Source organism: Penicillium soppii (genome assembly GCF_028829465.1).
Source record: "Penicillium soppii strain IBT 18220 chromosome Unknown utg000006l, whole genome shotgun sequence".
NCBI classification, from domain to species: domain Eukaryota; kingdom Fungi; phylum Ascomycota; class Eurotiomycetes; order Eurotiales; family Aspergillaceae; genus Penicillium; species Penicillium soppii.
In genome coordinates, this window is record NW_026643236.1 from 3574119 (window position 1) to 3587893 (window position 13775).

At 48.3% G+C, this 13775-nt stretch overlaps 5 protein-coding genes across 5 annotated transcripts; all 5 read left to right on the forward strand.

Moving 5' to 3' along the window:
• Positions 1-1166: 1166 nt before the first annotated feature.
• N7529_008728 (T6SS phospholipase effector Tle1-like catalytic domain-containing protein) lies at positions 1167-3273 on the forward strand (the record flags this gene model as incomplete). Its single annotated transcript, XM_057244255.1, has 2 exons — positions 1167-1292; positions 1342-3273. The coding sequence occupies 2 exons, from the start codon at positions 1167-1169 to the stop codon at positions 3271-3273; spliced, it is 2058 nt and encodes a 685-aa protein (XP_057095793.1).
• A 1072-nt stretch (positions 3274-4345) lies between these two features.
• On the forward strand, positions 4346-6754 carry N7529_008729 (NACHT nucleoside triphosphatase; the record flags this gene model as incomplete). The annotated part of the gene is made up of 2 exons (XM_057244256.1): positions 4346-5625; positions 5683-6754. 2 exons carry the CDS (start codon positions 4346-4348, stop codon positions 6752-6754), a joined length of 2352 nt encoding a protein of 783 aa, XP_057095794.1.
• A 1402-nt stretch (positions 6755-8156) lies between these two features.
• N7529_008730 (uncharacterized protein) lies at positions 8157-9225 on the forward strand (the record flags this gene model as incomplete). Its single annotated transcript, XM_057244257.1, has 4 exons — positions 8157-8540; positions 8617-8720; positions 8790-8973; positions 9034-9225. 4 exons carry the CDS (start codon positions 8157-8159, stop codon positions 9223-9225), a joined length of 864 nt encoding a protein of 287 aa, XP_057095795.1.
• Positions 9226-10119: 894 nt separating this feature from the next.
• On the forward strand, positions 10120-11007 carry N7529_008731 (uncharacterized protein; the record flags this gene model as incomplete). The annotated part of the gene is made up of 1 exon (XM_057244258.1): positions 10120-11007. One exon carries the CDS (start codon positions 10120-10122, stop codon positions 11005-11007), a length of 888 nt encoding a protein of 295 aa, XP_057095796.1.
• A 945-nt stretch (positions 11008-11952) lies between these two features.
• On the forward strand, positions 11953-13337 carry N7529_008732 (uncharacterized protein; the record flags this gene model as incomplete). The annotated part of the gene is made up of 2 exons (XM_057244259.1): positions 11953-12304; positions 12355-13337. 2 exons carry the CDS (start codon positions 11953-11955, stop codon positions 13335-13337), a joined length of 1335 nt encoding a protein of 444 aa, XP_057095797.1.
• Positions 13338-13775: the final 438 nt, after the last annotated feature.

A 13775-nucleotide genomic window follows, 5' to 3' on the forward strand; every position in this document is an offset into this window, starting at 1 on the left:
CGATTTGCCTCTCTGGGGTAAATGATTTTCCCGCATTGAATAACCGTGGTACAACTCCATTGAATATATTGTACTACTATATTAATAATATCTGTACGAAGTAGCTACTGTACAGTTATAATACGCAGTTTCTCTCTCTTTTTGCTTGAAGCCATGGGGTTGCTCAGGCAATTCACCTCCTTTTTCTCAGGATTGAAGATTCCGGCCCACTATTCCCAGCGCCTCGGGTTGAATGGTTTTCAGCTGTTCCATCTGTCCCACACGGGATATTTCCTTGAATTATATACAGATGTTGTATGTTTTCCACTTTTCAAGGATATTCAAAGATGTTCAAGGTTCACCAGGATGATGTCTGTGTCACTAGAACGTTAAAATGAAACAAGATAGAGGAACTAAAAGTCCATTGTACAATTAGTCAATCAGTCAAAGAGTGGAATGGGTAAGGGATCCGCCAAGATTCGATCGCTTCAACCAATGCGGCGGGAGGGCACACGAACCTCCCTCCCCTTACGTGGCAAAGGCTAGGAGCTGATCGACAGTAATGCCCCGAACACCAGATCGTCATCTTTCTAGCACAATTATTACTAGGGTGTACAAGGTTTTGTGAAATCTGTGTGTCTCTCTTTTGGTTTCTTTTTCAGCCCCCGGTATCACATTCCAAATCCACTCATAGGCCCGAGCCGGACATCCTTCGTGCAGATAGATTCGTTATCGAGTCAGATTCAGCCCAGGTTGCAAGAAAGATGCATCTCTAGCAATCATATCCGACGCGTGTTCATTGGATGGAATGCCCCCCCCGTTATAATCAAGCAGTCTCCGTATCACTAGACATATGCAGAGACTAAACTAATCCAGAATGAAAAAAAATTCATGCAGAATTCTAGAGCCCATCTTGTGATTGGAATGTGCGGCCCGCCTGTCAGCCCACTTCAATTTGACGTATTCTTTTCGCAAAGCTGCAAAGATCGGCTAGTGGATTGAACATTCTTATCCCCCCTCCCTCATCTGGGTCCGACGTACGACGCTGATTCGTCTATTGCATTAGTTGCAACCTGCATCGTCTTCACAAGCTTGATTTTTTCCCTTCTTCTCATATATAGTCTCCTTAATGCCTTAATAAGTCGCTGATTATAACTCTCCGTCTGACCGTATCATCAATCGGCATCATGGCTCACGGGTATGGACACCAAGGCCCGTCGGGCATGCCAAAACAATTTGTGCTTTGCTTCGATGGCACTGGAAATAAGTTTGCTGGTGATGAGTCCGACAGCAATGTGCTTAAGATCTTTCGTGTAAGTGGGACTGCGAGCCAAGCGTCGACGCTGTGCTGACAAGTCGCAGATGCTTGACCGCAGCAAAAGCCACCAGTACCATTACTACCAACCGGGCATTGGCACATATGTGACATCAAAGTCGCTCACTAGCCATGGCCGACTTCAGCGTATCAAGTCTGCATATCAAAAGGCTAAGGACTCTGCGGTCGGCTCCTCCTTTGACGAGCATGTCATGGGCGGATACAAGTTCCTAATGCGATACTATTCCCCCGGCGATGAAATCTTCTTCATTGGATTCAGTCGTGGCTCATATATTGCGCGATTCCTTGCAGAGATGCTGGACTATATAGGTCTTCTTGAAGCTGGAAACGAAGAATTGGTCCGCTTCGCTTGGAAGACATTCGCCAAGTGGCAGCAGCGATCTGACGACACCGAAGAAGAGCGCGAAGAGAAGAAAAAACTGTTCACATACATGAAGGCTTTCCGTGAGACGTTCAGTCGTCCAATTTCGCGCATCCGTTTCATGGGTCTCTTCGACACCGTCAACAGCGTGCCCCGCTTCGAGTCCGCATGGATGCAGCGCACCAAGTTCCCCTACACGGCTCGCAGTTCCGCCAAGGTAATCCGTCACGCTGTGGGTATCGACGAACGCCGCGCCAAGTTCCGTCAGGATCTGATCTCTGGCCCGCGCCCCCGGGAGAGGAAAAACCACAAGCACCGCCACCACCTGCCCAAGAATCCACTAGAGCACCATATGGATCGCCATCGCGATTTAAACCATCATCTGCACCTCTTTCACCAGGACAATAAGGAACAGAAGACTCAAAAACCCGAAGAAGACCACCCGGATAATGTCCCTTCTATCCGCTTTAACGACAATTCCGAAGAAGAGAAGCAAGACAGCGAAAAGGCAGAGCCCGAGTTCCAGGTACCAGGATGGGGACCTCACACCGGCGAAACATACTACCACTCTGGACACCACGGCTCCCACCAAGCCTCGCAAGCAAACTCCCGCACACACTCACGCGCAGGAAGTGAAACCGGAACCGGAACAATGCAACCGCATGCATATCGCGCGCCCTCCCCCCGCCGCAGCCTAGCCGTTCCAAAGGCCTCAATGGATGACCTCCACTCAGTGCGAAGCAAAGATTCATGCCACAGCGCGCAATCGAACGTCCTCTCCGTGCAAATCCCAGACATGGCCAATGACGACGACAGCGAAGACGAAGACGACCAGGACATCCACGAGATCTGGTTCCCCGGCTGCCACGCAGACATCGGCGGCGGATGGAAGCTCGCAGACGGCGAGCTGTGGGCGCTCAGTCACGCGCCGCTCGTGTGGATGACGCAGGAGGCGCAAAAGGCCGGACTCGAGCTCGACGAGCGCAAGATGAAGCAGTTCCAGTGTCTGGAGGAGTTCAGCGGCGATTACACGCCCATCCAGGAGGAGATCAATGCGCGTCGTCCGAGCCGCTGTCTTGAGCCCCATGCTGATAATCAGGATGCTTTCCGCTCCGCGCCTAATGAGAAGGAGCGCACCGCTGCTAGCCGTGATTTCTGGCATGCGCTACACAGTGCTAGTACCAAGGGGCTGATACATGACTGTTTGATGTTCAATCAGGGTATACCTGCTATGTCGGTCGTCACTTGGCGCATTATGGAGTGGTTGCCGTTCCGTCGGATGGATCTGCAGTCTGATGGTTCATGGAAGCCGATTAGCTGGCCTTTGCCTCGTGGTGAGGTGCGAGATGTTCCGGCCAATGCGGAGATCCATGTTTCTGCTCTCCGTCGCATGCAGGCGGATCCCAAGTACCGTCCTGGCAATGTGATTGTTGGTGGTGGTGGTCGGGGCATCCGTGTTGCGCCTGAGGAGTATGGCATGGGTGAGTGGGTGGTGTACAAGAATGAAGGTGATTTGGTGCGTGAGACTTATGTCCGCAAGAATCTCTCCAAGTGTAAGGAGGGCGAGGAGGAACAGAACCCCAAGAAGGTCAACTAAGATATCCTTGCGATCTTTTCTATTATGTTTACTATTGCCGTTCTTTCGCTATGTCATCAGCTCTTTTCTATACTGTCTAATATATAATTAATTTGAAGATACCAAATGTATACTTAGTTTTGAAGCTACCTAGGGCTGTCGAGAATGTCACAGGTTACAACCAGTATTATAAACTACCACATGAATAGCTAATATCTTCTCAACGGAACGTCTCATACCAAAAGAAAACTCTACAAGGTACATCTAGGTAGTATCTCATTACTTGCAACCTGGAGCAAAGCAATGCTAATTAGAGGTCTATCTGTCAAATATAGCAACGGTGAGCTGTTGTCCAGCGGTGCAGCAGCTTCAAGGATTTGGGCTTGTCTCCTAAGGTTTCTAGCCTCTTCGTCTTGCCCTTCTCTCTCTCGTGGTCGTGGGCTACCTTGATCCCCTTTGCAAGAGCTTTTCTAGGAGACATTTAAGAATTGGACTCCAACGTGGCTTCCCAAACAGCATAATTTGAACCACTATATCCAAGCACTCAACCATGGGAGCATATACCTATAAATATTGAATCCATATCGTTTATTCAAAATATTTCCTCTAAGATGCTATACAGAGTTCAAAGATAGACACAAGGGATTCTATTTTACGAGTTCTCCTAGAGGTTTTTCTCGGGTTGTAGGGCTCATAATCTGTACTAGTCTCTTATTTTAGGCTACATTTGTCTATACCATTTACTTCACACACACGTAGACGACTTTGTGGCGAGGAAAATGGAGGCTTCTAGTACAGAATGGATCGAAAATCATTTTTGATTTAGCTCCTGTCAAAGATCCCGTAATTCATTATAACGAAAATCACATTATAAAAGATCCCCTGAACTGGAAATACTCATACTCATACAACTTGACATTGAGGGCAAACATCGCCCATGCACAGCCCCGCTTTGGGCATCACCTAAAGCGGCTGTGCCTCTACTCGACAAGGTTGGAGCTTTGCTCTGGAGATAGCGGATAATACATATATTTAGCTGACAGCTGAATGCCAATCTCCCCCTCCCTACCTCAAAGAGTCACTATCAATCACAATGGCTGATCCACTCTCTATCGCATCGGGGATTGCGGGGTTGCTTTCGCTCGGTATTCAAGTCACCCAATCCTTAGTCAATTTTTACACGGCATACAAAGGCCAAGACACGGATCTGGCGAACGTTACGCGGAATCTCGATGATCTTCAAACCCTCTTTCGAGCCCTCGATGCTGCAGTAGAGGAACGCCGACCGCAGGCCAACACGCAAGATCTACTCCGAGAAGTCGAGAAAGCGGTACATAAGTGCGAGGAAATCATCACAGAGCTACAGAGCGAGTACGAAAAATTCCGCAAAGACTCAACCACCAATTTAAAGGATCGCGTTAAGGTTGCCGGTCGTCGCGCAGCCTATCCATTTCGGAAAAGTACCCTAAAGAAACTGGAAGAAGATGTGACCGTAATACGTGAAAATCTGTCATTCGGACTCGATGTCCTGCAGCTTAAGAGTCAATTTCAGATCCAAGATGGCATATCGGAAGTCAAATCACTCGTCGAGCGAATAAATGCTAGTCAGGTTTCTTCTACGATTCGTTGCTGGCTTATGGCACCAGATGCATCGCCCAATCACAACGCTACATGTGCAAAATCTCATCCAAGCACAGGTCTATGGTTTGTCAATGGCTGTCAATTTCGGACTTGGCTAGAGGAACACAATTCTTTCCTTTGGCTGAATGGTTTCGCGGGATGTGGCAAGTCAGTTCTCTGCTCAACTGCAATCCAGAATACGCTTAATGAGATGAGGGATGAACATGGAGTCGGTATCGCATTTTTCTACTTTTCATTTAGTGACGAGGCAAAACAGGACGACAGCGGCATGTTACGCACGTTGCTATTGCAGCTATCAGTACAGCTACCAGACGGCGAAAGAGACCTAGAGCAACTACATAAGTTATATAAATCCGGGTCTCCCCCAGTAGATGTGCTGCTTGTCTCGCTTCGACATTTCCTTGAACGATTCCGCGATGCTTACATTTTACTCGATGCACTAGATGAGAGCCCTCGAGAGTGCAAAAGGGAAGGTGTCTTAAAGGCTATACAAGTGATACGCGACTGGTCAATACCTGGTGTCCATATTTTAGTGACCAGTCGTAACGAGCTGGATATCCGCGAATCGTTAGGTCCTTCTCGTGGCCAAGATATTTCGCTCAGGAATCCGGAAATGGATAAAGACATCGCAGACTTTGTCTCCTATCAGCTTGAAAATGACACGAAACTTAAGAAGTGGAAAGCGCGTCATGAGGAGATCCAGACCAAATTGGCAACTGGTGCGCAAGGAGTGTAAGTTTTCGACGAAGAAATCCTAGTCTCCGCTATTCTGATCAAAACAACATGTAGGTTCAGATATGTTGAATGTCAGTTTAATGCGATTCGGCGGGTGCGAAATCGGAATCAGCTTGACGACTGTCTTCGCACGTTGCCCCGTGATCTAGATGAAACGTACGAGCGAATACTGTGCAGTATTGAAGAAAAAGATGTCGAGGACGTGCGGCGGGTTTTGACTCTGCTTTGCTTTTCCACCCGACCGCTCACGATCAATGAGCTGATCGACGCTCACGCAGTTGACCTAAATGAGCCATCACAGCTTGATCGTGACGGCCGTCTGTACGAGCAGAATGACCTTGTCGACATTTGCCTCGGACTTATTGAGCTCGTGGCCGCGGAAAACGACAGCCAACAAATTACCTTGACTGCTCGTATAGCGCATTTCTCGGTTCAGGAGTATCTAAAATCGGATCGGATCATTCAACAAAAATCAAGAATTTTTGCTATGCGAAGTACGCCTGCAAATATAGAAATAGCCCAGTTATGCCTCGTCTACCTCCTGGAGCCAACTCTCTCTGAGGGGGTATTTGATGAAGAAAAGCTCACGGAGTTCCCATTTGCTTGTTTTGCAGCTAAGTATTGGTTTCATCATTATGCAAATTCAGAGGATGGGAAGGAAGCAATTGAAAAGCTAGCGTGGAAGCTTTTTAAAGACGAGACGAAGGCTTTTGTTTCTTGGATACGCTTGCACGACGTAGACGTCCGACTTGGAGTGTCACAGGACTTGCATCGTCCTATTGCTGAAATGGCAGCGCCTTTATACTACGCGGCGTTATTAGGACTAGAATTAGTCCTGAACGGTATTTCACCGATTGACACTACGGGTTCAGAGTCATCTAAAATCATCAACGCCCAAGGTGGACACTGTGGCAATGCACTCCAGGCCGCAGCATCGGGAGGCCATGAACGAGTAGTGCAGATACTGTTGGATCGAGGTGCTGATGTCAACGCCCAGGGTGGAGAGTATGGCAATGCACTCCGGGCCGCAGCATCGGAAGGCTATGAAAAGGTGGTGCAGATGCTGTTGGCTCGAGGTGTTAACGCCAACGCCCAGAGTGGAAAACTACTACTTCTTCAGCCGTGACCAGTCTTTTGAACAATTCTACTATCATAGTCTTTGTTGCTTTTAGAGGATCAGGACGCTACGCGTGTTGTTGAATGCTAGAATTCAAGACTGGCCTTTCAAGTGGGTCCAAGCTGTCATCAGACCCCATAGTAGCCTTCTTTTAAGGGAGCTCTGCCCAAACATTCACTTCTCTAGCTTATAGAGTCACCGGCCAGAAAGCACATGGAGGTAGGGCTACGTCCTCTTCCGTTTACGTGATATATCTTGTTTGTTCACCGTGACCTTCCACTCTATCATACACCGGATGGAGCTTGCTTGGAGCCCGTCATTGATATTATGCTATCGGAGCGCCGGAAAAGCCATGGGCTTTCTGCGCGATATTGGGACAATTCTCCGAAATCGAACTGGGTGTAATGGCCAAGTTAGGGACTGAGGCTGTATCTCGACGCAGGTGTGCAACCAAAGGATCCCAGGGTAGGGCATACTGTGGGTCTTGCTCTCAGGAAGTTCGTAATCTGTTGCCAATTCAATACGAGTTGGCAGTCATCGTCCTTAATCTAAGCTCTCACTAATTCAACGTCCGCACAATGTCGCCCCTGAGTCCATCGGATTCTGAGTCCCTAATCAGAAGACCACCATTGTTGCAAAAACCATAGGAAAGATGTCATCCCACCAATACCGCATCGCACTCTCCGCTCATCAATAGCGGCCGCTCCCCGTATAGGACGAGATATTTGACTAAAGGAGAGAATATGAAACCTGGCCAGGTAGTCTGACCAGGCAATTGCCTCCCTCTTGTTTGGCATGCTGGCGGAAACATGATCTAGACACCTAAAACAAGCCATACAAGCCTAATACGGCAGCTAACTTTGTGGTGTTATTTACAACTGTACTGAAATACTGCCAAGAAAAGGAGTCAGGGGTAGAGTAAATGTTATAGGCATAGCTTGTTTCGAAAGAGGGTTCGAGAAAGGATCTCTGTGTGCAATTGGTGAAACTGTATTCGATCCTTCCTGTAACAGCTAGCTACCTATAGATATTATCCACCGTTTATTTTGCGTTCTACATAAATATCAATTAGTTAAGAAATGATAGGCCGCAGCCCAGTGGGATTCAAACTCGAGCATCCAAAAGAATTACGGTGAAAGTGATTTATTTACACACAGACCATAGGGTGAGTGTCAGTGACTGAAAAAGGTTGGCAATTACTTTTCCTGATCAATTAGTTGCCTGTATGGAGTAGTTTGATCCATTAGTTATCGTTGATCAGCGCCTTAGTTTCAGCCGAGCTGACTTAAAGGACCCTCCAGGCCCCGGGGAGAATAGGAAAACCCCGCTCGGCATAGTTACCTGCGTTCTCATTCAAATATATCCAGCCCTCCTAAAAGAAACCGCAATTCGTCGTGAGATATACAAAAGAATGGAAACCCATCACTCAAACAACCCGTCGCTATTGCCTTGGGAGGCTCACGCCGCTTCTTGGGATGAAACCATGGGAGACGACGGAAACCAATATTTCTCTGCGCTGGAGTTACCCGTCCTAAAGAAACTGGTCTCTCCCAGACCAGAAGATCGCGCATTAGATCTTGCGACTGGAAACGGTCTGGTTGCCCGGTGGCTGGCCCAAGAAGGCGCCTCGGTGGTAGCCACAGACGGCTCGAAGGCGATGACTGAGCAGGCTCGTATCCGAACTCGCGATTGGTACCAACGAGGACGACTGCCCAAAGATAAAATATCATTCGAGGTTCTGGATGTGACAGATCAGTCATCTTGGGAGCTTTTTGTTGCGAGCCATGGCCCAATTGTCAGTGGAATCCCTTGATGGCATAGCTGATTTGACTTCACCTTTCATGTAACCGGTGTTGACTTCTCCCGAAAAGACGAAGAAGTTTGACATCATAACCATGAACATGGGTATCATGGATATCCACGACATTGAGCCTCTAGCGGTATATGTGAAGCAGCTGCTAGAGCAAAATGGCCGGTCAGTGAGATACCATAACGTACAATCAGCGCTCGAAAGTATCTGATTTAGTTGGTTCTACTCCCATAGCTTTGTTGCCACGCTGCTTCATCCGCTATTTTTCACCTCGGGCGCGGATCGTCAGATAACAGTGCGTGAAGATCCGACGACTGGGCAACGCCAACTAGACCGTTCTCTTGTTCTGAGGCGCTATCTCAATGTGCCCCCAGCGAGACAATTGCTCTTTTCTGATGATCCAGGATCACAGCCACCGGTGCGAATATCTTTTATTTCTCTCTAGTTCTATGCTTCTACACATGCTGACGAAATTTAGCTCTGCTTCCACCGACCTTTGCACGAGCTCTTTGCACCTTTCTTTCGCGCAGGCTTAATAATGGATGCTCTAGAAGAGATGGATTTTGATGAAAGTTTCCGAGAACCTATGCGCGAGCATGCTGCGAGGAATTATACTCAATTTCCCAAAATCCTCGCATTCAGGATGAGATTTGCCCCTTCGAACGGGTAGTTTTATGGATGGGAGCTCCCGCCGCCAAATGCCAGAGCTGTATATCAGAAAACTCAGTAGTTCCAAATAGTAAAAATGAGATCAATTTTTGTTTAGCACAGCTAGATAACCGGTTGCGCGAAATTCGACATGTTGTTTCCACTGCTAGCAGTCATAGTGAGGCGTGGTGGGAGGTGCAGGGCTCGCCGCCGATGATAGGATTTCAAGTCGCGTTCCATCGACAGGAGTAATTCATTTTGTTTTCAATGGCATCAAGAAATGTGGGACATTGTGTTTCCCAATGATACCTCTTCGGAACCTCGGAAGAGGTACCCGCCGTTTGAGTGCTTTAATTAGATCGAACGGTAGCCTTAGAATCTACAACGTTAGGAGCCAAGATTGATGGGACCAGCAACTAGGGACGCCAAGTGTTAATTCGGAATCTAGATCTGATCTTTTAATCTACGTACCTACATCACTATAGGTATACTGATTTTTGGAGTCATTTTGGAGTCTCTATTTCGGATTCTTTTTCCCCCTATATCTTTTAACAATAAGCCTTTTTTTCTATTATTTTACTTTTATGAAATAATTGAACTGGAATCTCCATGAATAAAGTAAACAAGAAGAAAAAAAAAAATCCGAGACAATGGAGGAGAAGAGATAAACAAAGTAACAAAAAGAAAAAGATTACGAGGCTCTATAATGGATTGTATGCGTAGGGCGCCAGATCGACAAGCACGTTCTCAAAGTTCTGGGCCTTGGCTCTCTCTTCATCTTTTTTTCCCCCTTCTCTCCTTCATCTTTGACACGAATTTCACACTTGGCCTTTCTTGGCCGGTTCAAGAGTTCTCTACTTCTGCTCTATGTCAGGATGCCAGGGTGAATCTCCTCAACCCCCCTTTTTCTTTCAAAATGGAGCCCGAAGATATGCGTCCCCGCGGGAATGAGATTCAGGAGTCAAAAAAGGAGGACGTCATGATCACTTTTTCCCTATCCGCCGAACCACCGGCACCACCTCGGACCCGATCCCCTTTGACTCGATCGCATCTCCGGTCTCGTTCACTGGCGGGAATCCCGGGCATGCCGTCTATGACGCGCGCCTATTCTTCCCCAGGGCTGGACTCCCGGGGTCGATACATTTTCGTCAATGGTCGGGCACCCGTCGAAGGCGCAAAGCGAAACCTACCCCTGCAGATGCGCACTGAAGATCACATCGAAACCCGCATGGGGTCCTTGAATATTTCAGAAACAATCTCCGAAAATGCAGAACTCGAAACCGTTCCACGATCGCCCTCCTCTCAGCCAGGCTCTCCAGTCCTGATGGCGCAAACATTCCCCCGCATCGGTCGCCTGCGTCCGACCTCACCCCTTCCTTTCCATAACTCGATCGGCAGCCCCTCCTTGCCTTCACCTCCAATTCTGGGAGGAAAGTACAATGAATCCTACCCGCTGAACTCGGCCTCCTCCGTTTCATCCATGTCCATCCCTTCGACGCCGACCAGTCTTCGCTCCCGCAGCCCCAGCATTTCGTCATTGGAAACTATCCCCGATGTTCCTGACGCTGAGAACGAGGCCCTGGAAGAAGACCGGATCGCCGAATTGAAGGCCGCCGCTGATGCAGCCGATGCGGCCAGCAATGCCAGTCGACGACGGGGAACCTCCGATGCCCCCAACTCATTCGGCACAACCCGCGGGGGAGGCGCTGGTTATGCAATTCGGAGCGACAAACGCAAGCGATGGAGTGTCTGCGGTGCCGAAAGGCGGCAGGATCTCGACCTCGAGACCATCTGGGAAGACTAGAGTGCCTGGTAATCTCATCCGGTACCCATATGCAGGCTATCCTCCCTGCGACCGAGCATCCACCGAAGCTCACATGCTACATACCATTCATTGTCCCTGGTGGAGTTGATCTCTACCCGTTATCGGCCTTTTCTGTTTCTCCGTGGCGCTTTGCTCTTTTCTTTGAACTCCATTGATACCCTTTCTTTAACCTCAAGTCCGTACATATTCTTCACTGTCCTTGCTCATCATTTCAAAAGGCGTTTTTGCCACCGGAGTTTCATAGCGGCTATTGCGTCTCCGCTTCATGTTGTAGGCCGTTTGACCAGTTGCATAGCTATTTCTTATCTTGCTACGGTGCCATCGTCAACAGAGTGTACCATTGTAACTCTTTGATTTCCAATGACACAGTAAAGTTTCAAGACTATATTGTACACCAAACAATATCTCTATCAAGTACATCGTAACTGTCAAAACTGTCAGTCTGGACGGAGATAAGGTGATAAAGCGGGAACCAATCATCCATGCCCCGCCGAAATTGTCCAGAATCTTCAATTTGCAATGTCCATCTTTTCCCACCCTATCAAGTATATAAGTCGCATTGTCAGGCAAAACTATTCCATGTCTTCAAAGCCCCACGTCGGAATCATTGGCGCTGGCCTATCAGGCCTCCGCTGCGCTGACATCCTGATTCAAAATGGAGCCCGAGTAACAATCCTAGAAGCAAGAAATCGAATTGGCGGTAGAGTATGGCTCCCAAGTATCGGTCCAAGCTGCATAAGCTAAGATGGTTTGACTTTCGTCGGCTAGGTACACCAATCAACAGTTGGAGCCCACGTGGTGGATCTGTATGTACCCATGCATGTTGATCGGATTATTACTTCGACGAAAGTACCAATACGGATTTAGTTAACGCTCAAAGCTAGGGGGCCTAATTGGATTCATGGCTCAGGGGAGAACCCCATTATGACCATCGCGGAAGCGACAGGGACAGTCATATATGACCCCGAGGGTGGCGAACATGTTTCATTCTCCCGAGAAGGCCATCCCATTCATGATGACGTTAGTGCCAAAGTGCAAGATTTTGTGTGGACAACTATATCGGAGGCATTCGAGTATAGTAATAGCCATGGAGAGAGTATACCCGCCGACAAAAGTTTGCTTGACTTTGTCCGCGAACGAGTCCAACAGACCAAGTTCTCAGATGAAGAGAAAGACCTCTGTCTAGATGCATGCAAGCTCTGGGGCGCATACGTCGGCGATCAAGCCGACAGGCAGAGTCTGAAGTTCTTCCGTTTAGAGGAGTGTGTTGACGGGAGTAAGTGCTGGGATTCATTCAGTTCTATCAAACATCTAACATCCACCAAGGCAACTTCGTCGTGGCGTCTACATACAAACGCATCCTAGAACATGTTGCAAAGACCGCAACAAAACAAGCTGATATCCATCTCAGCGAGCCCGTCACGAGCATCAAAGCGCCCCATCGCAATCAATCAACAAACCACCAGGTGACCGTAACAACCACGACAGGCACATACGACTTCGACGAAGTAGTCGTGACCTGCCCACTAGGCTGGCTCAAGAAAAACACAAGCGCATTCTCACCCGAGCTCCCGCCCCGCCTCCTCCAAGCAATAAACAGCATCTCATACGGCCGACTCGAAAAAGTCTACGTAACATTCCCGCGCGCCTTTTGGCACACACCCACAGCTAGTGACAAAGACAATACCACCAAACCAACCGTCTTCGCCCAATTCCTCGAACCCACCTACGCCCCCCATCCACCGCACATAGAATGGAACCAGGAATGTCTCTCTCTCGCCGCCCTGCCCTCCCCACACGCCCACCCAACCCTGTTGTTCTATACATACGGCGAGAGCGGCGCAGAGATCATAAATTCAATCTCCAATTTCCACCCCTCATCCCCTGAATACCGCGACACCCTGAACCAGACCCTGCAACCTTTCTACTCCCGGCTGCCGGGCTACGATGCGGAGTCTGCAGACTGTACGCCGACGGCATTCCTCGCAACGCAGTGGCAGAAAGATGACTATGCGGGTAATGGATCTTATTGTAATTTCCAGGTTGGGGTTGTCGATGCGGATAGAGATATTGAGGTTTTGAGGTCTGGGGATGGGATTGGGCCGGTGAGGGGATTGTGGTTTGCTGGTGAGCATACGGCGCCTTTTGTTGCGCTTGGGACGACTACTGGTGCGTTTTGGAGCGGGGAGAGGGTTGCCAGGTTGATCTGCGAGGGGCGCGGTTTGGATGTTGGTGGTGATGGGGTGAGGGATGATCCTTTGCCTTCTGCTGGGGGGCATATTCATGAGTTGAACAGAACCGGTAGATAGTGTGGGACTGAAAGGCGATGTGTTTTAGGTGGTCCTCTATAAGCAGTGTACCTGTACCGAGTGATTCAAGTTGTGCGAAGGGGTATAGAGACCAGGGGTCAAATGCATTTTTTTCATATGATATATGCTTTGAAGAGATCTTATTCTAGACTCAGGAATTGAAATACATAATGACAGATCCAATAAGCAAAGGAACTAGCCTTGTTAAAACTAAACTTATTCCTACTATGAAAGTCTACATTGTTACGACCAGTGCTATAGCGGGGTGGAAGCTTATAGGCTCGATCCTGGATATTGAATATCTAATCTAGGTAGAGGTAGGAATGGCTTTAACAAGATACTATTCCTACGTAGAATGGCAATATACCTAATAGAATATGTAGAAAAATATGTGAAAAGAGACGCTATCACTGATAGAACATTAAATATGACGGATGG